Genomic DNA, 19,716 nt, shown 5'->3' on the forward strand with positions numbered 1-19,716 from the left:
ATACAAGAAAACTTTCATTCTTCCAAAATAAAAATCCTTTATTGGTAATACAAGCGATACACGCTGTTTTGAAAAACAAAACACCTCCTTGAAAAACCAAAAGGGGAAAAAAAAAAAAAAAAACACTCCTTCCTTACCAAAATACGCCACAGAATTACAGCGTTTCCATTCCCAATCAACACCATTCAAAAAAATACCGATTAGAACACAGGAAGATGTTAAAACAAAAAGATATACACAGTACTTTGGTGAGTGGGGGGAGGGCCTCAACAGTCCTGATGTCTAATTATCGAAGAAAAGACCAGACGTGATACGGAGGCATCAGAAGTCGAACGGAAAGCTGCTCACAGGCCCCATGGTGTTCTAATCCTTATTTAAAAAGCAAAACAAAAAATAATCCATGGGTAAGTGAGATTGGTGACGAACTCATCCGCTTCATCCTGCCAGAGCCTGACGGGACCCCCAGCCCGGGAGTTTGGCAGTGGACACTGTAGCACGTGGACACTTCCATGTTGGAGCAGGTCAAAATGATGACGCACAGCTGGATTTGGCCCAGACTAGGACTTTACACTGGCTGGCTTTTGATTAGCTAAGGCATTAGCATCCGAACACCACAGGGTTTGCTTTCTTGGAGCTGGCTGAGACGGACGAGCGCGAGAATAACGGAAATGAGTACAAACCGAACAGCGTAAGCCACACCAAAATGTCTATCAACGGGAAGGAAATGGCTAGAAGCACGAGTGAGCTGGTTTCTGCTTTGGAAAGACGGCTCGTGAAGGCCGGAGGTGCAGACTATCTGTACTGGTAGGTGACGCTGGGCTCCCCCCTGCCGAAGCCCACTTGGCTGTGGAAGGACCCCGGCCCTCCGCCGTAGCCTTGGGCGGCGCCGCCTTGTGAGCCGAAGTTGGACTGGCTGCCGTAACCTGTGAGCAGGAAAGACAAGGACGAGGCTATGAGTGAGGCTGAATGGATGGAAGGCATCTCTTTATACTTTAATCCATCACTTATCCTGGACAGGGTCACGAGGTGGTGGGGAGGGGGTATCCCATGCAGCAAGGGGCACAAAGCAGGGGCCATGCTGAATCGTACACCAGTCCAGTGCGGGGCACGCACACACACACACACACACACACACACGCAAGGGCAATTCAGAAATACCAGGTTACCTAACTGTTTCCTGGACTATGGAAGGAAGCGTAGAATCTGTCTAGAAATATCCTACGCTAAAACTGGAAAGACTCACACACACACACACACACACACACACACACACACACACACACACACACACACACACACACACACACACAGTGCTGGGACTTTACCGCAGCCAGGACGTCTGAGACTACAGGACTATCAATCCAGCAGGGCTCCAGGCCCCCCTTTCCCTTACAATACCGAGACAATCCTTCAAATGTAGACCTGAAAAATGAAACCCCACAGAAAACTCCCCGCCCAGCAACCCTGATCAACAATAACCATAACCTCTTAACTGCTTCCCTTTTCCATAATGCTTTACTGACCCGTCAAGCATGTCACCAGACGGAATGGCAGTAACAGGAAAAATAAAAAAAAGAGACACTTTTCCCAAAACTCTACACTTATTCAGAATCCCAGTGCCATCTGCTAACCTAAGATATATCCAGATTCTTCATCAGGCCCAGTTATACGGTCTAATAGGGCAGATTTAAAAGTAACAAACCTGCATGTTGTGGTTCAGTGTGCTACGTTTAAGGCATTATAGATCTACAGCTGATAACAGGATTAGCAGGGCCTGCCTGGTCCCTCACCTTCATAGCCGTATTCCTGGCTGCCCCCTCCCCCAGTCACCTGACTGGGGTAAGCGGTGCTGTAGCCGGAGAAGCCACCTGCTCCATGATGCTGGCCGAAGTTCTTCTTGCTCTGTCCAAAGTTCTGGCTATATGGATTGTAAACACCTTGCACTGAGGGAGGGGTGCCCTGGTAGCCCCCCGAGACCCCACCAGCAGCTCCCGAAGCCCCAGCGTAGGGCTGTTTACCCCCCCGTGGGAGGGCCTTGTTGCCAATGGGCTTGGCAGCGGAAGGAGGAGGGCCGGAGTAGATGCTGTCGCCGGGGTAGAAAGCGCCAAACCCTCCCCCATCTCCGCTCGCCGAGTGGCCGGGCGAGCCCATTGCTCCAGAGCCCCCTTCTGCATCGCTCGCCCCATCGTTGTCGTAGTAATCTAGGATGGGACAACGTTTGCATCTCAATCACAGAGTACATCCTTGGGGCAAAACTGTCTTTTACTGAGCCCCGTATGAAGGTTCTGTCACCAGTCATTTGGTGACACCGGTCTACCTACACTTTACTAGCAATTGTCTTAAGCCCTCTGTGGAACCGGCATCTCTTACGCACAACACGGCAACAGATCTGGTAAATGTCCCCACTTCTGTGGGTCAAACGTTTATTAAAATGAGAGATATCTCTGACCAAAAAAATAACGGTATATTTCAGCAGCATCACTATGGAAAAATAAATTAAGATGTAAAAGGGGAATAATTTCTATTTTCTTCGAGGTATGTGCATAAGCACGTCAGCCTTCGTATCTTATTTACGGGCGCAAGCCGGAACGCACAGCCACAAAAAAAGGTCTCCCGACACGGACGCCATGATTTACGCAAACCATTCGCCTGCAAAGTCTCGATTACAACTTTTGGGGAAACATGGAAAACAAAAGACTAACAAAAAGAAAATGAAACCTCACAGCTTGTCTTTTCATCACTTCACAGCTCGATCCAGTGAGGAAACAAAAAAAAGATGTCAAGCGTTTTTTTGTTTTGTGCCAAATACGGTAGTGTGGTAGCGATCCGTTACAGGAGAGATGCAGGCGACAGAAGCTCTTGATGGAACATGGGGGGGGCGGGGGTTTGTGACGAGGCAGGAAGTTCATTTTAGGTTTACATAGATGCTCTATAGAATTTTTTTTTTTTTTTTTTTAGAGTAGACTAGATGATCTAGGATGCAAAGTCATGGTAGCCATAGCAGTCTGAGACAAAGTCACCTAGAGTGAGAGACAAAGAGCAGAGAACAAATATTAGATAACTTGCCACAAGAGGCGCCATTTCTCAGTTTGGCAACTTTAAATGGCCTTGATTTTCACTTTTGTTTTTTAATCTTTTTAGATTTCTCTGCTCCTGTCGCCCTCTAGGTCTTTTCCTCAGAACAGGATATTAAGAGGGGATTTTTGGGATTTCAGGATGGGGCTGGGGGAGATAAAACAGAGTCCTGCGGCTGAAAGCAGAGAAATTTAAAAGTGTTACACAAGTCTGGGGGGTGGGGGTGGGGGGCACGTCCAGAGTCTGACAGACGCTACTCTGCTCTTTGCTTAGAAAGCAGAGAGTCTCCAAGACATGGAAATTCCACTAACTGGCAGTTAGAAGGCATCAGGGGGTCCAAGCCCCCACTGCGCCAACAAGCTCGGCAGTTAGCTCGGCATGGTGACCTCATCACTGTCACCTTTCAAGGGACTCTGGGCACATCCGGCAGCCGAGTTACACAGGAGGCCCGAAAGCATTCCACTGACACGTACCCCTGCACACACCGAGGGAGACCCCGAGGCAATGATGCAAATTTTAAATAGGGAAAAGAAGCAGAAAACACTCACTGTATCCAGTGTTGGCACCGTTTCCGTAGCCATAAGACCCAAATCCACCTGTAGAGGGAATTGGAGAAGTGACATTTCTATAGGGCTTAACCATCACGCGTACTTAAGATGTTCAGCATTATAGTGAGCATATATAGGTGTTTATTAGTATTCTGGACTGTAATTCATAAGCTGTTCTTTGCAATTACTATGCTGCTTGTTACCTGGGTAGCCTCCTGCATTGTTGAACCCTCTTCCTCTTCCCCTGCCACGCCCACCTCTCCCACGGCCTCTCAGATTGGCCACCGGATCCGTGGGAGCTCCGCCCACCATGCCAAATCCTAGGTTTGGCTGCTGGCACAGAGGAATTGGATGAAAATGTATAACAAGCATAGTTAATTCTTAAAAAAAAAAAACACCATCTATAGAGTCCTCGCCCCCCCTTTGAGGTGCCCAGAAACCCCAGCACCACCACAGAAGCTATGCAGGTATTAGCGTCGCCATGAGGTTAAAGACCTGGCAAGTTACCATTGGAAGCAATTTCTTCTTTTTCATGGCATCAGAGCCATCGGGGAAAAGTCGCTCCAGCGCAGCCAGGGCAGCGTAGGCCTTGGCCACCTTCTTGTTGGAGCCCGAACCCTGGAACTTCTGTCCGCTGATCTCCACCTGACAGAGAGGAGACCCGAGTGACGGAGACCCGAGTGACGGAGACCCGAGTGACAGAGACCCGAGTGACAGAGACCCGAGTGACAGAGACCCGAGTGACAGAGACCCGAGTGACAGAGACCCGAGTGACAGAGACCCGAGTGACAGAGACCCGAGTGACAGAGACCCGAGTGACAGAGACCCGAGTGACAGAGACCCATCGCCGAAGAGCGGTAGATGTCACAGTCACCGAGGGAGCCGCTCGTTCACCTCTGCCATTAAGGGTTACTGTGTTTTGGAAATGTTACACGTCTGTATAGTGCAGGGCTCGTGCAAAACACCCTGTAATGCAGGGCTGAATGATTTATCTATTCAGATCGAAACTGCGATTTGAAACGACGCGATTGGCAAAATCAACCGAGGCAGCGATTTAGCGCATGCATCGTACAGCACGTCGGACCCAGGGGTTAAAGGCTGTCGTGGGAAAAGCTTTACAAATTCATGCCATTTTCCTTGCGTGCCAGTCGTGCTGACCAATCAGAAGTGGAAAGGCGACTGCATATACGCCCGCAAACAAAGATGTGAAACCCGAAGGAAAAATTTTGAAGACAAAAAAAATAATAATCGATTCCATTCCAGCTGTAAGTGAATTACCTGCCTGTTTCAAGGTCAGAGACTGTTTACAGAAAGGTCCTGTTAGGGGTCCGAACAGCTTTAGATGGAGGACCACTATTGTTTATTTTCTTGTTTTTCTGGAATTGCATTATTATTACGACTTTATTTAACTTAACACAGTCACAGCTCGTGATAATTGTTTTGTTTGATTGTTCTCCAAGGATAAAATACACAACTGAGTGCCATTTGCAATCGCGCCACATAAGATGTGCATGTAAAAGCACACGTACATGATGTGCACGTAAAAATCACTTTACCACGCTCCGGTCACTAGGACCTGGCATTTTTTTGGCAAATAAATGACCATGAAACAATTTTAAGCTGCCTTGTATTTATAGTAAAATTATTGAGGATAAAGAGTATGTGGTATAACCTAGGAACACCGAATCAATCATACCTTACCTGTTCATCCCTCACTGCCGTCATACTGTTTGTATGTTTTTAAACTATTGCGCCCCCTTCTGCTCCTGCGTAAAATAACATGGACCCCTGGCTACAAGGAAACCTACAGGTGAGCCAAGCCTGTCTAGCAGAAGGTCCTGAGGGATGCCACCTGGGGAGGCCCGTAAGCGAGTCGGGGGTGTGCAGCCACCCACCTCCATGACAAAACGCTTGTCGTGGCTGCCGCCGCTCTCCGAGACGAGCTCGTACTTGAGGCCGCGCTGCTTCTCGTTCAGCTCCATCACCGGGTTCTTGCCGTGTTTGGTCAGGATGGGGCCTTGCTGCCGCAAGCTCTGCCAAGCAGAATGACACACATACCTCAGCGTTTAGGGCCTGACAGAGGAAATGGGGGAAGGAGGAGGTGCGATTCTGCTGCGGCACACGGACCCGCGCCTGATCGATGGCCTGCATTAAGCTCACCGATAACCTGAAACGAGGTCAGTACTTCTGGGCAAATTCTGTGAAGTCACGTGTTACCCCTTGCTCCAGGAAAATCCATCCCATCTGCCTCTCGATAAGTACAACCCACCCCCCTCTGGGACGTGACAAGGCCCTGGGACTCACCTCGCCGCCGTCCCCTGCCTCGGCACTAGGGGGCGGCACGTCGGCCCCACCGGGTTCCGAAGCCTGGGGGTTGCCCTCTGAGCCCGTGGGCCCTTCCTCAGTCTTCACTGGCTCTGCGGTCTTCACCTCCACCCCAGTGGGCAGCCCCATGTCCTGCAGGACCTGCTCCACAGGCAAAGGTCAGGAAGCAGGCTGATTTTTATTTACAGCTGCACAACAGACGCTATTATTCAAAGTAACCTTATAGCCTGCGGCGTTTCTCCTCAACATATTGGGCTCCAGTACGTCTGAGACCAGCATTTAACCACGACTTCTCCATAAATAAATCCAGCAGTAATATAATCCAATCTCCACAAGTAAAACATTTTATAAATATTAAATACATCGAGAGAGAAAGCAAGAGCATAGACATTTCTATAATTGACATTTCTATAATTATGAGATCTATTAATTTAGCAGATGCTTATCCAAAGCGATCTACTACTGAGAAATCAGCGTCAGCCAGTCCCTGCAGAAACTGGGAGTTAAGGGCCCTACTCAAGGGCCCAACGGTGACATCTCTCTGGGATTTAAGACTTCTGATCACGGGCAAGTGTCCCAATCTGCTGAGCCACAGACGGTCCTATTACAGACTCCACCACAGAACCTCACCAAACTCATTATTTTGAGTGAAGACAAAACCATGGAAGCCATCGCACCTTGACTGCCACGTGCAGCTTGGCCGTGCGCTTTGAGGGCCCGGACGCCTCGTAGCTCTTGCCGTCGACCTCCACGGCCATGGTGAAGACAGGCACGTGCACAGGGCCCGTTTGCGACACCAGCTTGTACTGCAGGCCTGGCTTCAGCTGGTTCAGTCGCATCAGGGCGTTCATTGCCTGCGGTGGCTCCAGCTTATCTTCAGAGTCTGTCAGAAGACAGAAAAGCCTGCAATGTAGACCATGTTCCTCTAGGGGGAGCAGCCACCACTCCGAATTTCTAAAGGAAGTCTTGGAAATCACACAACATGTGAAAATAAACTTTTGATGGTACAAGCTCACATTTCTTCTGAAGTTTCTTCTTCTTCTTGTTGGGATTCTTCTCATCCATGACCTCCTCTTCTTCAATAGGCCTCTTTATTGTGGTGACATAGGACATGCTGGGGGGTATCTGCACTGCAAAATCCAATGGTGCCAACTTTAGAGTCTCTTCAGGGTCCAAATTAGATGGTGCGGAATGGGAAGCATGAGCTCACAGCCCCATACCTGTGTAGTCTACAGGGGCGTCAGTCTTGGGTTTCTTAAGCATCTTCGAGGGAAGAGGGTCCATCCCCAGGACTTTGTGAAGCTGCCCAAAGGCTACCAACCGTAAGGCATACTGGGGGGGGGGGGCAGACAGAAAGGCCAGTTTGCTTTTTGTGCATCTTTCTTATAGGCTGGTGTGTGTGTGTGTGTCTGTGTATATATACCCAGATGCCCACCCCTCCAAACACACACAAAACTGTATCCCAGTTACGTCTCGTCATATTTTCTGCTTCAGCTCATTTTAGATGTTGCTTTGCCATCACATTTTCTTGACGCTACCTCCAAGTTACGTAACGCTGTGTCCCATTTGAACTCGGAGGTCGGAATTTCCGAGTCCCTAGTCGGAAATTTCAACTGGCACGCCCCCCCTGAAGTCGGAGTCCTAACTCAGTCAAAGAAACCACTGCAACCCCAACCTCAAAATTCAAGATGGCTGCCCCCTTCGTCAACAGAAGTGAAAGCCAGGGTTAAGTACCATTTATAAGCACTTACGTTTAGTTCGTTTCATTAAAGTCGGTTGTACAGACAGTAATGGTCAACCACTACCTATGGACATGTTGCTACGATGTTTGTATGCACAAAATGCCCCATAATGTGTTGTCATCAAATGGTATTGCTAACAATGGTTAACACTGGGGGCGGCATGGTGGTGCAGTGGTTAGCACTGTCGCCTCACACCTCTGGGACCCGGGTTCGAGTCTCCGCCTGGGTCACATGTGTGCGGAGTTTGCATGTTCTCCCTGTGTCGTCGTGGGGTTTCCTCCGGGTACTCCGGTTTCCCCCCACAGTCCAAAAACATGCTGAGGCTAATTGGAGTTGCTGAATTGCCCGTAGGTGTGCATGTGTGAGTGAATGGTGTGTGAGTGTGCCCTGCGATGGGCTGGCCCCCCATCCTGGGTTGTTCCCTGCCTCGTGCCCATTGATTCCGGGATAGGCTCCGGACCCCCCGCGACCCAATAGGATAAGCGGTTTGGAAAATGGATGGATGGATGGATGGTTAACACTGAACCTGGCTAGTACTGAGGCCGGTTTCAGAAAACAGGATTTCTTGCATCATCAACTGAGCAACTTCCCCACCCTAAAGTTTCATTATGTTATTAATCACAACAGTTCAATGTATTCAGTAAGTGGTGCCTGTGTATTATATACAGTTTAAAATCATAGTGGAAACCGCTTAAGAAAAAAGAAAAAAAAAAAAATGAACACTTGATTATTATAAGCAAATTATTTAGATAGTATAATGTGCAGGAATGATTCTATCCCAAGATGTTCGATCACTATAACTGATCACTATAAGCGATTTGCACTGTATTCCAGTTTGTTAGCATTAAATAAATGAATAAAGATTATTTTAAAATTTTCTGAAGGGTACAATTTTGAAATAGATCTGGCCCCAGCTCAAACCCGCCACGCAGCTGATGTTTTCCACCCCCCCTCGCAATGGGGGGGGGGGGGGGTGGGACAGACCTGTGCACTCTGGGTGATGTTCTCCCGCTGCTGCTGGTCCAAGTGGCCAATGGCGTCGCTGGTCTCCTTCTCACATGGGTCTAAAACACCAGGCCCGTCTAAGGGGACAGGCAGCTGCAGTGAGCTCTGGGCACCTGGTAGCTTCCGCTGTAACATCGAGGCCACGACGCACCCCAGGGGTACCTTGCAGGAGGATTCCAGAGGCCAGGCACTCCAGCACCCTGCGCAGAGCCTCCCCCGCCCCCATGGGCCTGATCCCCGTCCCGATGGCCTTCTCACACAACAGCTCCAAGGGCTGCAAAACAACAAGCCTCCTCTCAGCTTTCACTTCCTGCTCCAAAAGGAAGTCGGTCCAGAATGTTAAACGTCACGGTCGAGGGATGAATAAAATCATCCAGCCACCATACCAAAGCTTACTGGGGGGGGTTGCAGAGACGTGAAAAATGACCTCATAAAGTGAGGCGAGTCATTATTATTAAAGCATTAATACTGACCACTATGCACCAGGCTTCAGAGGCGAGCTGACATAGATTCCACTTAAATAAATTATTAGAAAATTGTCATTATTACTACCAGTCGGATCCTGTGAAATGGGTGACAGAGGCACCTAACTTTAATGAACCCATACATTTAACACGTATATTAAATTTTGTGAAGAAATAAAACCAAGACAGTGGGCTTGGCGACTGCCTGGGTCACTCACCCATCCCTGCAGGGGGGCCCAGACGGCTACGCGGCTGCACAGGTCCCTGAGGATGCGGATGACGATGACGCAGGACTTCAGCCCATTGGCTCTAGCCTGCAGACACACCGGGAGAGGGATGGTGTCGCATTAGGCGGGGGGGGCCGGCGGGGGAGCGCCGCTCAATGCAAGTCCTGCCTGGTGTCAGCAGGGCCTCTCTCTATGCTTAGACCCGGGCGCGAGCTCCTGTGGCGACCAACGTCGTGAGCTTCGAGGTTTAGATGAACTGCCTGCGCAGTGCTAACCGGACTGAGCTAATGGCCGCCATCTCGCTCAAACCGACCATGCAGGGATCTAGACTCAATAATTAAAAAGGGCAAAGGAAAGATTTGTGAATGCTACGCACAGTAGAACGAGCTACCTCCCCAAACGCAACAAACGCAGCCAAAGGGGGGGGGGGACACACAAACCATTGCAATTTCATTAGGCTATGATCTTGGGTTAACCGGAAAGCGCAAACAGGCTACACGTCACATCATGTGACCGTGCGAGTTTCGAAGTTCCCTCTGACTGTAACGAGCCACTTAGCAGGGACCTCGCGTACCAATAAAAGACATCGGTGACGTCCCAGAAATGCACTGGGATATTACAGCGGCACATGGCGTTAGAGAAAACGCGGCAAGGCGAAGCTGGGGAGCACTGGAGTGGTCGATACACCAAAGCTACACGAACGAAAGCAGCTTTTATAATAAACCCAAAAGAGACAGCCGGCTAACTCCACTGAAGACGCTGCACTAGCTCAAGTGCGACTAGCAATAGTCTCTTTGGGTTGAGGGGGGGGTTCCCGTTAGAACTGATTGCAAAAAACAGCAGCTGAACAATACAGGTTATAAACAGCAAAACGAACCTATAACCTGGAAGAAGCAGGACTGGGGGGTGGGGGAGGCAAGGGGGCGGAGCTTCACAGTCCAGTAAACAATATAATATAATAAGTCAATATACACTTACTATGGCGGCGGCACATGTCAAAATGCACAGGAATGGCAGGAAGAGAGAGAGAACACTACTTGAAGACAAGTAAAGATGCAAACCTGGAACCACTTGGCGTGGCGAAGGGACGCCAAGGCTGCCAGGCATTTCTGCCTGTCCAGAGCATCCGGCGGATCGTTGCCTGATAGCGTTTCTATTGACGGGTGGAATAAGAAGACAAGGCACTGTTTGACCAAGGGGGGGTTCTGTCACACGGCCAGGGGGAGCAGGCAGGTGTCCCAAAACCACGAAGCGGAGGCGGGGGGGAGGGGAGGGAGGGGGGAGGTCCCCCCCCGCCACACCCAAGAAACACTCCTGTCCGGTTCACAGCCATGCCAAAACAGTGGCACTCATTTAACTGAGGCAGAGGTCTTTCTGCGGCAAGAGCCGTTGGCCTGGCGTGACCTCGTCTGCGAGGCTCCGACCTGGGGCTGTGGAGAGCTGCGAGCTGTATAACCCGGCGAGTGTCCTCCACCAACCCCAGAGGGCAGCTTCAGGAAAAATCCACTCCTCTCCCTTCTTTCATGGCTGTATATATATATTTTTTTTAATGAAAAACAAGCATGTGACCTGGGGGTAGATTCCCTCCCCATCGCCCCCTTTCTTTGGGTGTACTGCCTTGCCCCTTCCGAGACAGAGAGCGTCCAGTTGGTCAAAGGTCCAGCGTCCCTAAAAATCGACAAACTAGAAGGCTTGGTAGAGAGAATCAGATTTTGAACCACAGCAGCAATAATCAGATGCACAAAGCATGTAAAGAAGTCTACACTGCAGCAAAACGGGCATCTGCAACGCAAAGGCAGGATCCACCCAGGGCCTGGGGTGTGGATGGGGTGGGGCATCTCTGGCCGCTAACCCAGTATGAGGCTATACCAGCTGCTTGTTGCTGATCACCATTTTTCCTGCATCAGGCAGAAACGCGAGGGACAATGGCACTTACTCTGCACCTGTTGTATATATTCAGCAGCGCTAACGAAACATTGTTTCCTGGTAGTGAGGGAGGGTTTGGTTTGACTGTGACTGGCTGAATTCACATTCACCCATGCAGAGTCAAAACACCCCGACATTATCCATAACCCAGGCCAGCCCCCAGTACCAAATTTCAAGGCCGCGGCTGGTGACCAGAGCACAACTCACAACTCATTTTTGCTGCAATATAAACCATCATGACAATTTCAGTATTAAAAATACATGCAAGTCCTCTGAAAGCCTTCAGATATTCATCTATCCTGAAACTATGATGTAGGGACAGCTCTGTCTGTGTGTTCGTGCTTTTTTTTTTTTTACCCCTCAAGTTAACTTCTTTACTGTGTATTGGGCCATCAAAAACTGCTACATGAAAAACACTGCATTTACTGCAGTCTCGCGCAGCTCTGAGAACAGTGCAGTGTACCTCCCAGCTCCATTGAAGACCCAATAAACAATATCGGCCTCAGGCTCGTGTTTCCGGGGTGAACCTGGGCGCAGGCCGGGCCCTACAGGGGGAAGGCCCTACCTCCAGCGGCCTGCCTCTCGGCCTCCTCACGCACCACCGGGGAGGTCAGCAGGATGGTAAGCGTCAGCGCTGGCTCCTTGGCACTCTTAACGAGGATCACGGCATCACTGATGGATGGGACGATGTCATACTTGTCATCTACAACAGTCTGTGTGGCAGAACGTGGGGGAGGGAGGATTAGAGTGCGATTAGAAATATAAGAAAGTTCAGGTTCAGAAAGTAAAAATCCAGACCGAGATTTAATTCCAACCAACCAGGTGTCTATAAAGAGTTACAGTCGCAGAGTGATCAGCTGGTTGGTTGAAGCAAAATCTTGGTCTGGATTTTTACTTTCTGGACCTGAAATTTCCCCTTTTGGTTATAGCTTTTGTTAGGCCTAATTTTCTCTTATGTTATTCAGTGGGGGCCTATGACTTTTTCTGAACCCCCCGGAATCGACAAGCACCCCAGCGGAGCCCACCTTCAGCTGTGCACTCAGGTTCTCCGCTACTTTCTTCAGCAAGGGGACGGTGGGCTTATCCCTGCAGAGCAGCACCAGCTCCAGGTCCAGGTCCCCCTTCAGAAGGAGCCCCTTGGCGACCAGGCCCACCCTCATCACCCCACGCAGGGTCCGTGTTAACTGTTCGGGTGGCTTTGCCTCACTGGGAAAACAGAAAACATGGACCGGAGAGCAGAAGTGAGATTTCCCGCCAACTAACAAAGACATGCGGCAGAAGTCCATGAAAACTGAGTAGTTCATGCTATGCCACAAATCCACCACGCTCTCCACTCCTTACCTGTCCTTCTCCGGGCCCTCCGGAGCAGCATCCTCCACGCCGACCCTCTCCTGCTCGTCCAGCCAATCAGAGACAGCCTTGAGGGCGCGCTCAGTGTGAGACACCATGTTCTGCACGGCCTCCAGCTCCTCCTGCGAGGGGTACACTGCGGAGTGCTTCGCCATGACATGGCGGTCGTCATTCAGGAAGATTCGCATGGGTCTCTGGCAGAAAGGAGGGGACTGCCGGAGAGAGGAGCAGGGGCCGGTCAAGCGAGCAACAGTGCAGATGTTCACAGGCAAACCCCCAGAACACATGCAAGCATCATTCAGATTTAAAAGTTATGCAAGACCCATGCGCGACTTCAGTTAACGTGCCATGGGCCTCTCACATACAATACACACATTTAGCTGCTTTTAGCATAAGCAACATGTGTTTAACATTCCATTCATATGGAACCCTAAATTGTTTTTATTATTGTCCCAGTAGTTCAGGAATGCAGGGACCAGGAATTTCGGCATCATCCCTCCCACCAGGGACCTGGCCACCAGTTGCCAGAGTCACAGAGTACTACAAAATAATTTCTGCAACGGACCTCGAAAAGATCACATGGGGGGAAATGGGGGACACGAACCGAACATGTAAGCAAGCACCGTGGGGCAATTGTTGTTCAGGCACATCCTCTCTGAGGGGAGCGGAAGGCCGGCAGGAGCTCACCATAACAGGTACAGAATCTCCCTCCTCGGGCTCCTGTGCGTCAACGGCGGTACGTTGCCAGTACAGCCGCAGACGCTCCTCGTGGAACACGCACTCGTACCAGTAGCGCAGCTCCTCGTATCTGGAGGACAGATGAAAGGAGGTCGCAACGTTCAGAAACAGAAAAGCGGACCAATGTGGTGCCCCAGCTCCAAGCCGGGACAGGAGTGCAAAAAAAGCTACGAGAGGCACCAGAGAACATACCCGGAATCAAAGCCAACGTACCCCACCTCTGAGTGAGGCAGCGTGGCCAGACATTCCAGTAAATACCCAGTTATAAAAAGCAGATGCGGCTCAAGCATGCAGCATAGGACAACCCCGGGTGCGGAGTTTCTAGAGCCCGAGCTGGGCGAGAAATACGAGACTTCAAAGACGACAGAAATCCATTTTGCACCATGACTGACACCACACTTCACGCCGCCGCGGACAAACTCACAAAGATCCAACAGTCTAATATCGCCGCTTGAACCACTCGACAAACCCAATAGCAATAAAAAGAAGAATGTGTCACCGCAGGGCAACCGAATGATTCCCCGCGCTTATACACTCTCTACACATGCCAAGGCCGTGACAAAACTCTCAACCAATCATTTTATCATACTTTAACCGCTCAGAAAGGGAGAAAGTTGGCATGATCACCAAATATCCGGAGTCTAATTCCCCGACACGAAAGCGGTTTGATTAGTCACAAGCGACCTTGTGGACTGATACAAAAACGGTTCCTGGGCCTTGTCCTCAGGCTTTGATAACACTTAGCCAAAACCATAGCCAAACTCAAAGTTTCAGAAACATACGCTAAGATAAGTAAAATCAAGTAGCAAATGGGATGCAACATTCATCATACGGGCGAAGTATCACTGAAATAAGAACTAATTTTAATGAATAATGGCTAAATGGCCAATTGACGATTAATAAATCCATAAACCATAATCAATTAGTCTTCAGATTACTGATATGAAACACAAACTTCCTGTGTGACAGGCAGAGGGAGCTGCACGAGGCCTCCGGCAAATCTGATCCTCTGCGGGCACCAGGATCTGCACATTGCACAAATTCTTATTCGCAGTTGGAGTTGGGCATGACTAGACATTAGAGAGGAAGACCTGCTAGCCAGTAGTTCTCAAAGAGACCAGCTCCAGTCATACACCACAAATAGCAAAAGACCCAAAGCACCGAGGGCTTTCCAGCCAGACTCCAAACCCTACGACACCTCATGTTCAAATGCATGGACTGAGATTCCTATGGAGAGTCCGAGATAATTCATGAAGATGGACTTCCAGTTAAGAAAAAAAGATGTAGAAGCAACACACAAGCAACAAAAGGGAAAGAAAATCAGTACGTAAAAAAAGAAAACTGGGGGGGGGGAAAACTGTAAATATTTCAGATAGAAAAATAAGCTTGAAAATCCCTGTCATTGTTTACGTACCAAGAGGTTGCACAAACCTCTGACATAGGAAATGACTGAGGTGACTTTGCACCAGTGTTAGAAAAAGTTAAACAATCAAGGTTAAATTTTCATTTGAAATCCAGTTTAGTTACTTTTCAGAGTGGTTGTACTTCTAAAACATTTCATAAGTTTTCATACATTTTAGTTTCTGTCTAAGTTTTAGTAATTATATTTTTAGGGATAGACTAAAATTAATGGAAAATATTTGACATTTGTTTTCATGTTATTTCAATTAGTTTCTGAAGCTACATTTAAAACTACATCTTAAACAAAACCTTTATTTTCATATTTGATTTCCGTTTCACTCTCTTATACCTTTAGTCTTTGTTTATGACGATAACCCTGCTTAGCACCCGGCCATGTGCTCAGCAACCAGAGCAGAGGGGTTTGCTCGCAGTTACTTATCAAGGTCCTCTGGGCGAAGGCGCCGGCCGTGTTGTATCAGGCTGTCCCAGTAAAGGAGCTCCTCGTACGCCAGGCGCCCGTCCCAAACCAGCTCCGGCACCGGCTCAGCCCGCTTAGCAAAATCACCCCTTTCCTGACTGTGACCTCTGCCCATCACCGGACATCAAACGGTCAGCCATTCAACCCAGAGATCTCCATATTGTGATTAAACTATTAGCGACTCAAATTCTGTGCCCAAAGCAATTACGTCAGGCACAAAGCCGTGATCCAAAACCTTAACTCATAATTGTGGTCTGTCTATGGATGAATCTATAAACCACTATCTGAGGCCTAAAGAGCAGCTAGCCAGTTGCTAATTTCATGCTACATGGCATTCTCACTATACAGCTGTACCCTGTTTTATCCACAGGACAAAACAAGAAAAATACAAGAGAGGAGGACCTTAAATGCTCAACAGTGTGGTACCGGGAACCAGAACACATTGTCCCTGTTCAGTTCACTTCAGTTTAATTAAGAAGCCTGAATTACCCTCAGGTCTCCCCATGTCAAGCGACGCCTAGAACATCTCATGTCCTCCACACAAAACGAGGCTTATACCGTTTGACTGAGGCAGGATGAATCCTGTCTGTAAAGTACTGTGCAGTCAAGGACATAAAAGGGCAGCTGTCAGAGATCGAGGCTGTCGATCGTCACCCCCCTTCCACTGGAGAGGTTTAATCCGCTCAGTGCACCCATGTCACTAATTAAACCTCTCCATGCGACAGCAGACAGGCGATAAGGTCACCATGACACAGCGTCTCGCACATTTCTGATGATGCCTGCCAAAGCAATTCTACATAAAAACATATGAACACGAGGAATTACACCCAAAGGGCCAGCAGGCGCATTCATGTCGTTCCCACATCTAACAATTAAATGTTGCTAAAGCGAAAAACGCTGCTATCACTGCGTAGGTAGGGAGCCCAGGACAAACCATGTTTACTCCCTGGTTAAGGAAACCGTTCATTTCAATCTTGATTTAAACCAGCGCCTAGTTTCTATTTAACAATGCCACAAAGAATGCTGCTATCAGGGACGATCTTGTCAGGTACAGCGACCGCTATCACAGTTGGGTATGGGCGGTTTTATTTCTAAATAATACCACCAAAAAAATTACAGGTGATGTTTTATAATTGTCAGAGTCACAGCACAAACGGAATGACAAGCCGTTTCAGCCGAAAACAATGCGGTTTACTTTTCATTTCAAATAAAACGCAGGGTCGCCAACTTTGGTCAGCTGTCTGGAGTGACCAAACTTTGCACTTCCAATTCGAGACAAATCTGCACACGCATGTAACAGATTTATTACCTTGTAAACACTCTACATGGTTTGTAAACTACCCCAATGGCTTTGATTAAGCTAATATTAGGTTTATAAAGGAATAATATAGATTTGCTGTAAGATTTCTTGCGTGTGCGTTAGTCAGAAAGCGTGTCAGCAACGTTTGTTAGTTTTTTCACCTGAATTGATTTTTATAAAAAATAACTTGATAAAGTTTTAAATAGCGTAAACTTTAACGAACATGAAGTTACCAGTAAGCTATGTCTATTTATCCAACATCTTATAAAATGCATACTGCGTTTGAAATATTTTAGGCGTTATGATTTCAGGACAGAGCAGCCCCTCTTTTAGGAACATTACGGCTTTTTGCCTGAGGGTGTTAGACCTGCTGCAGTTAACACTAACTGCACATTAACGCAAAAAAGGCTGCAATACGCCGAAGTACGTCTTGCCTGGTCGATAAAGGAGTTTGATGGTCACTGGTATGGGGCGTTTCTAGTGTTAACTGGGCAGTTGTGCCTTTTACCACGCACCTTGCATGAAGGCTGCGGCGCATATATACTGAATATCTGTTTTACTTTTTATTCCGATAATGTACATTATATATGTAACCAGGTTATTTTGTTTAATGTGTATGATTACACAAAATTCGATCATGAATTTGTTAATTTACTATCGCGATGCCCATTCAGAGTGTGTAATAGAAAAAAAAAATCACAACGCAAATAAACAGGTTACATATCATATATGACAAGTATTTAGATTACAACTGAAGCGTTGAAGAAAACGAAATGTTTTACCATCACAAATAGGCTGTTGTATAATTAGACCGGAGACTACTCGCGGAGTTACCGGTAGAGTACTAATTCATACGGTGGCGCACAATCACACCGGTTACTATGGCACCGGTGTACCACCCACCCTTACTTTGTACCTAAAACAAGTTTATATGACAACTCACAACTACAGATAATTCTTATCCCTGGAGTGTGCTTTTACCAAGATACATTTACTCACACAGCACATAATGGAAAAATTCATACCATCAGCCTCTTTAGACACGTCTCACATATACTTGCGCGCACGTACATCCACATACAAGCATTTTGCATTTACTTATCAAAAAAATGTAATCTGATAGTTACAGATTGTGAGAGTTCAGAGCACCAACTCCAGACAAAAAATGCAACCACGACCCAGAGACATGCGTGAGGGTCTAAAAGAGAAGACAACCATTTAAAATGCAATAACTTTAGCACCACATAGGATACTACAAGTTTAAGGTCACTAGCACATGCAAGACAGGCCAAACTTGTCACGATTACTGCCTGGGTAACACAGTCTGAACTATTTGTATGATATACTAAAACCAGTGGTTTGAAAATATACTAAGCAGGTACAAATAGAAATGATCAACAGGCCAAGTACCCAGTTATAAATCGTAATATTTTACCAGCTACGTCCAACTCCTAAAATCACGTGGCCAAAGCTATATCCGGCGGCCACAGGCCGGCTAACATCGCCGGTAACCGCAGGACCCCGACCATGGACTCGTCACTCCGGCATCAGTTAGCCCGTCCAAACACAAAACGGCACAGGTACTCCCGGCGCCTCCTGAACCGGTTTCAATAGAAGCACAAGCCATGCAATCCTAAAAAATCATCTCGAGCAACTAAGCAGCGGCGGTACGTGGGTGGCTGTCAATCCAGCTACCCGCGGGTCCAGAAAGCACGACTCTAGTGTCGAGTCCGGGGACGCCATTTTGCTGTGGTCCTGCGCCCGACTAGCCCTCCATGCATTAAATACTACTTACAAACTCACCACAATGAAATTACACAAGATTTTCATTCCACACACAGGCGTAAAACATCAAAAATGCACCAACCATCTGCACGAGCGACGTGGAGCGTTAGTGAGAGGCCGTTGAAAATGTCACAACTGCGAAAAAGACTAAATAAGATTAACAAGCGACAGAGATGCAGCGATTAAGTTTGTAAACATTTTGTCTCCGGCTGCAAAACAACTAGACAGTTGAGCAACGTAGCCAAAGTATAAGCGAATCCACCTACGTCGCTAACCTTAGCTAGAAAGCTAATTATGACCGCCGGCGACAAAGAATGTATGGCCCATTTTAACTACAAAACTTGCATTTGCGAGAAGTTTTACGTTCTGTGACATGTGCGCGAAACCGTATAAGACAACATATGCGTGCTACCTGTTATTTCCAGCTTTATTCTTTAAGCGGAATCCAGTTCGCCGTTACCGAGTCGCTAAGGAGAAACAACCCTATGGGACGCACGCAGGAAAGGACGCCAGTACCACGTGGTCCGACAACTAGCCAATTATGCGTGCATTACACCGGAAATGACGTTGTTAATAAGGCATGCCTTATTAAGAGAGTTCATTATAAAAGAGATTTTAGAAAGTCCTTTCTTGTCAAGGGTGCGCTTCAGCTTTGTACCATGTGCAGCATTCCTTAGTAGAGTCTTTGGTATCCCCTCATAGCAGTTTGGGATAGAAAAACATAGATAAGTGATCAGGATCTTAATTAAAACGCATTGAGGAGGCTGTATGTGGCTCAGCAGATTAGGATGCTGAATTTGCGATTGGAAGGTCAATCATTCAAATCCCACAACATAGAGCAAGCCCTATAACCCAGATAATGGCCAGCCCTGCTTTCTCAACTGTTTCTTGCTTAGGATAAAAGCCTCTTCTCAATAAAGTTAATGCATTTCTGCCCGTGCAGAATGATTACTCTGTCATAGAATACTTTATTGATCCCCATGGGGAAATTATCTTTTTGCCTATTCCATCTTGCTCTCCATGAGACACAAAGACAGATGATAGCAAGCTTGGGGGTCACAGGACAGGGTCAGCCAGGATATGCAGCGCTCCTGGAGCAGTTGGGGGTTTGTACAAAGCCCAAATTATGGCATCAGTCTACCGTCCCTGGGATTCAAGCTAGTGACCTTCCGATCTCAGATACTAACCTGCTGAGCCACACATCACCAGCGAGTATAATATATATTCCCTTTATTACATAATTCATTTTGTAGTTTATTTTTTATGCATTCTTTTAGTTCATAAGTATTGGTAAGTATTGTGAAAGGTCAGTGTGACGCAACACCCACAGACCAGCAGACGTCATTCAGCAC

At 47.8% G+C, this 19,716-nt stretch overlaps 1 protein-coding gene across 5 annotated transcripts; it reads right to left on the reverse strand.

The window, feature by feature from the left end:
- Positions 1-15: 15 nt before the first annotated feature.
- Positions 16-18,910, reverse strand: ilf3a (interleukin enhancer binding factor 3a). Of its 5 annotated transcripts, XM_049013604.1 has the most exons (20): positions 18,777-18,843; positions 18,447-18,499; positions 13,350-13,470; positions 12,654-12,874; positions 12,338-12,518; positions 11,878-12,025; positions 10,448-10,539; positions 9,378-9,473; positions 8,858-8,969; positions 8,675-8,772; positions 7,169-7,280; positions 6,965-7,078; positions 6,626-6,831; positions 5,928-6,089; positions 5,519-5,656; positions 4,131-4,268; positions 3,827-3,956; positions 3,624-3,671; positions 1,791-2,201; positions 16-923 (listed from the first exon to the last, which is right to left on the reverse strand). In XM_049013604.1, exons 3-20 carry the CDS (start codon positions 13,350-13,352, stop codon positions 793-795), a joined length of 2,541 nt encoding a protein of 846 aa, XP_048869561.1. In that variant the 5' UTR covers positions 13,353-13,470; positions 18,447-18,499; positions 18,777-18,843; the 3' UTR covers positions 16-792. The 5 variants fall into 5 exon arrangements, with proteins under 5 accessions (XP_048869561.1, XP_048869562.1, XP_048869560.1 ...); XM_049013605.1 differs by lacking the exon at positions 18,447-18,499 and having other exon boundaries at positions 17-923; positions 3,827-3,953; positions 18,777-18,910; XM_049013603.1 differs by lacking the exon at positions 18,447-18,499 and having other exon boundaries at positions 17-923; positions 18,777-18,910.
- Positions 18,911-19,716: the final 806 nt, after the last annotated feature.

Source organism: Brienomyrus brachyistius, chromosome 5, assembly GCF_023856365.1.
Source record: "Brienomyrus brachyistius isolate T26 chromosome 5, BBRACH_0.4, whole genome shotgun sequence".
Taxonomy (NCBI): domain Eukaryota; kingdom Metazoa; phylum Chordata; class Actinopteri; order Osteoglossiformes; family Mormyridae; genus Brienomyrus; species Brienomyrus brachyistius.

Excerpts from the sequence above, each read along its gene's own strand:
- ilf3a (XM_049013604.1), bottom strand. Across the intron at positions 7,281-8,674 it reads ACATCACCCAGAGTGCACAG|TATGCCTTACGGTTGGTAGC; the intron begins GTCTGTCCCACC and ends CCCCCCCCCCAG. Across the intron at positions 3,957-4,130 it reads AGAAGAAATTGCTTCCAATG|CAGCCAAACCTAGGATTTGG; the intron begins GTAACTTGCCAG and ends CCTCTGTGCCAG.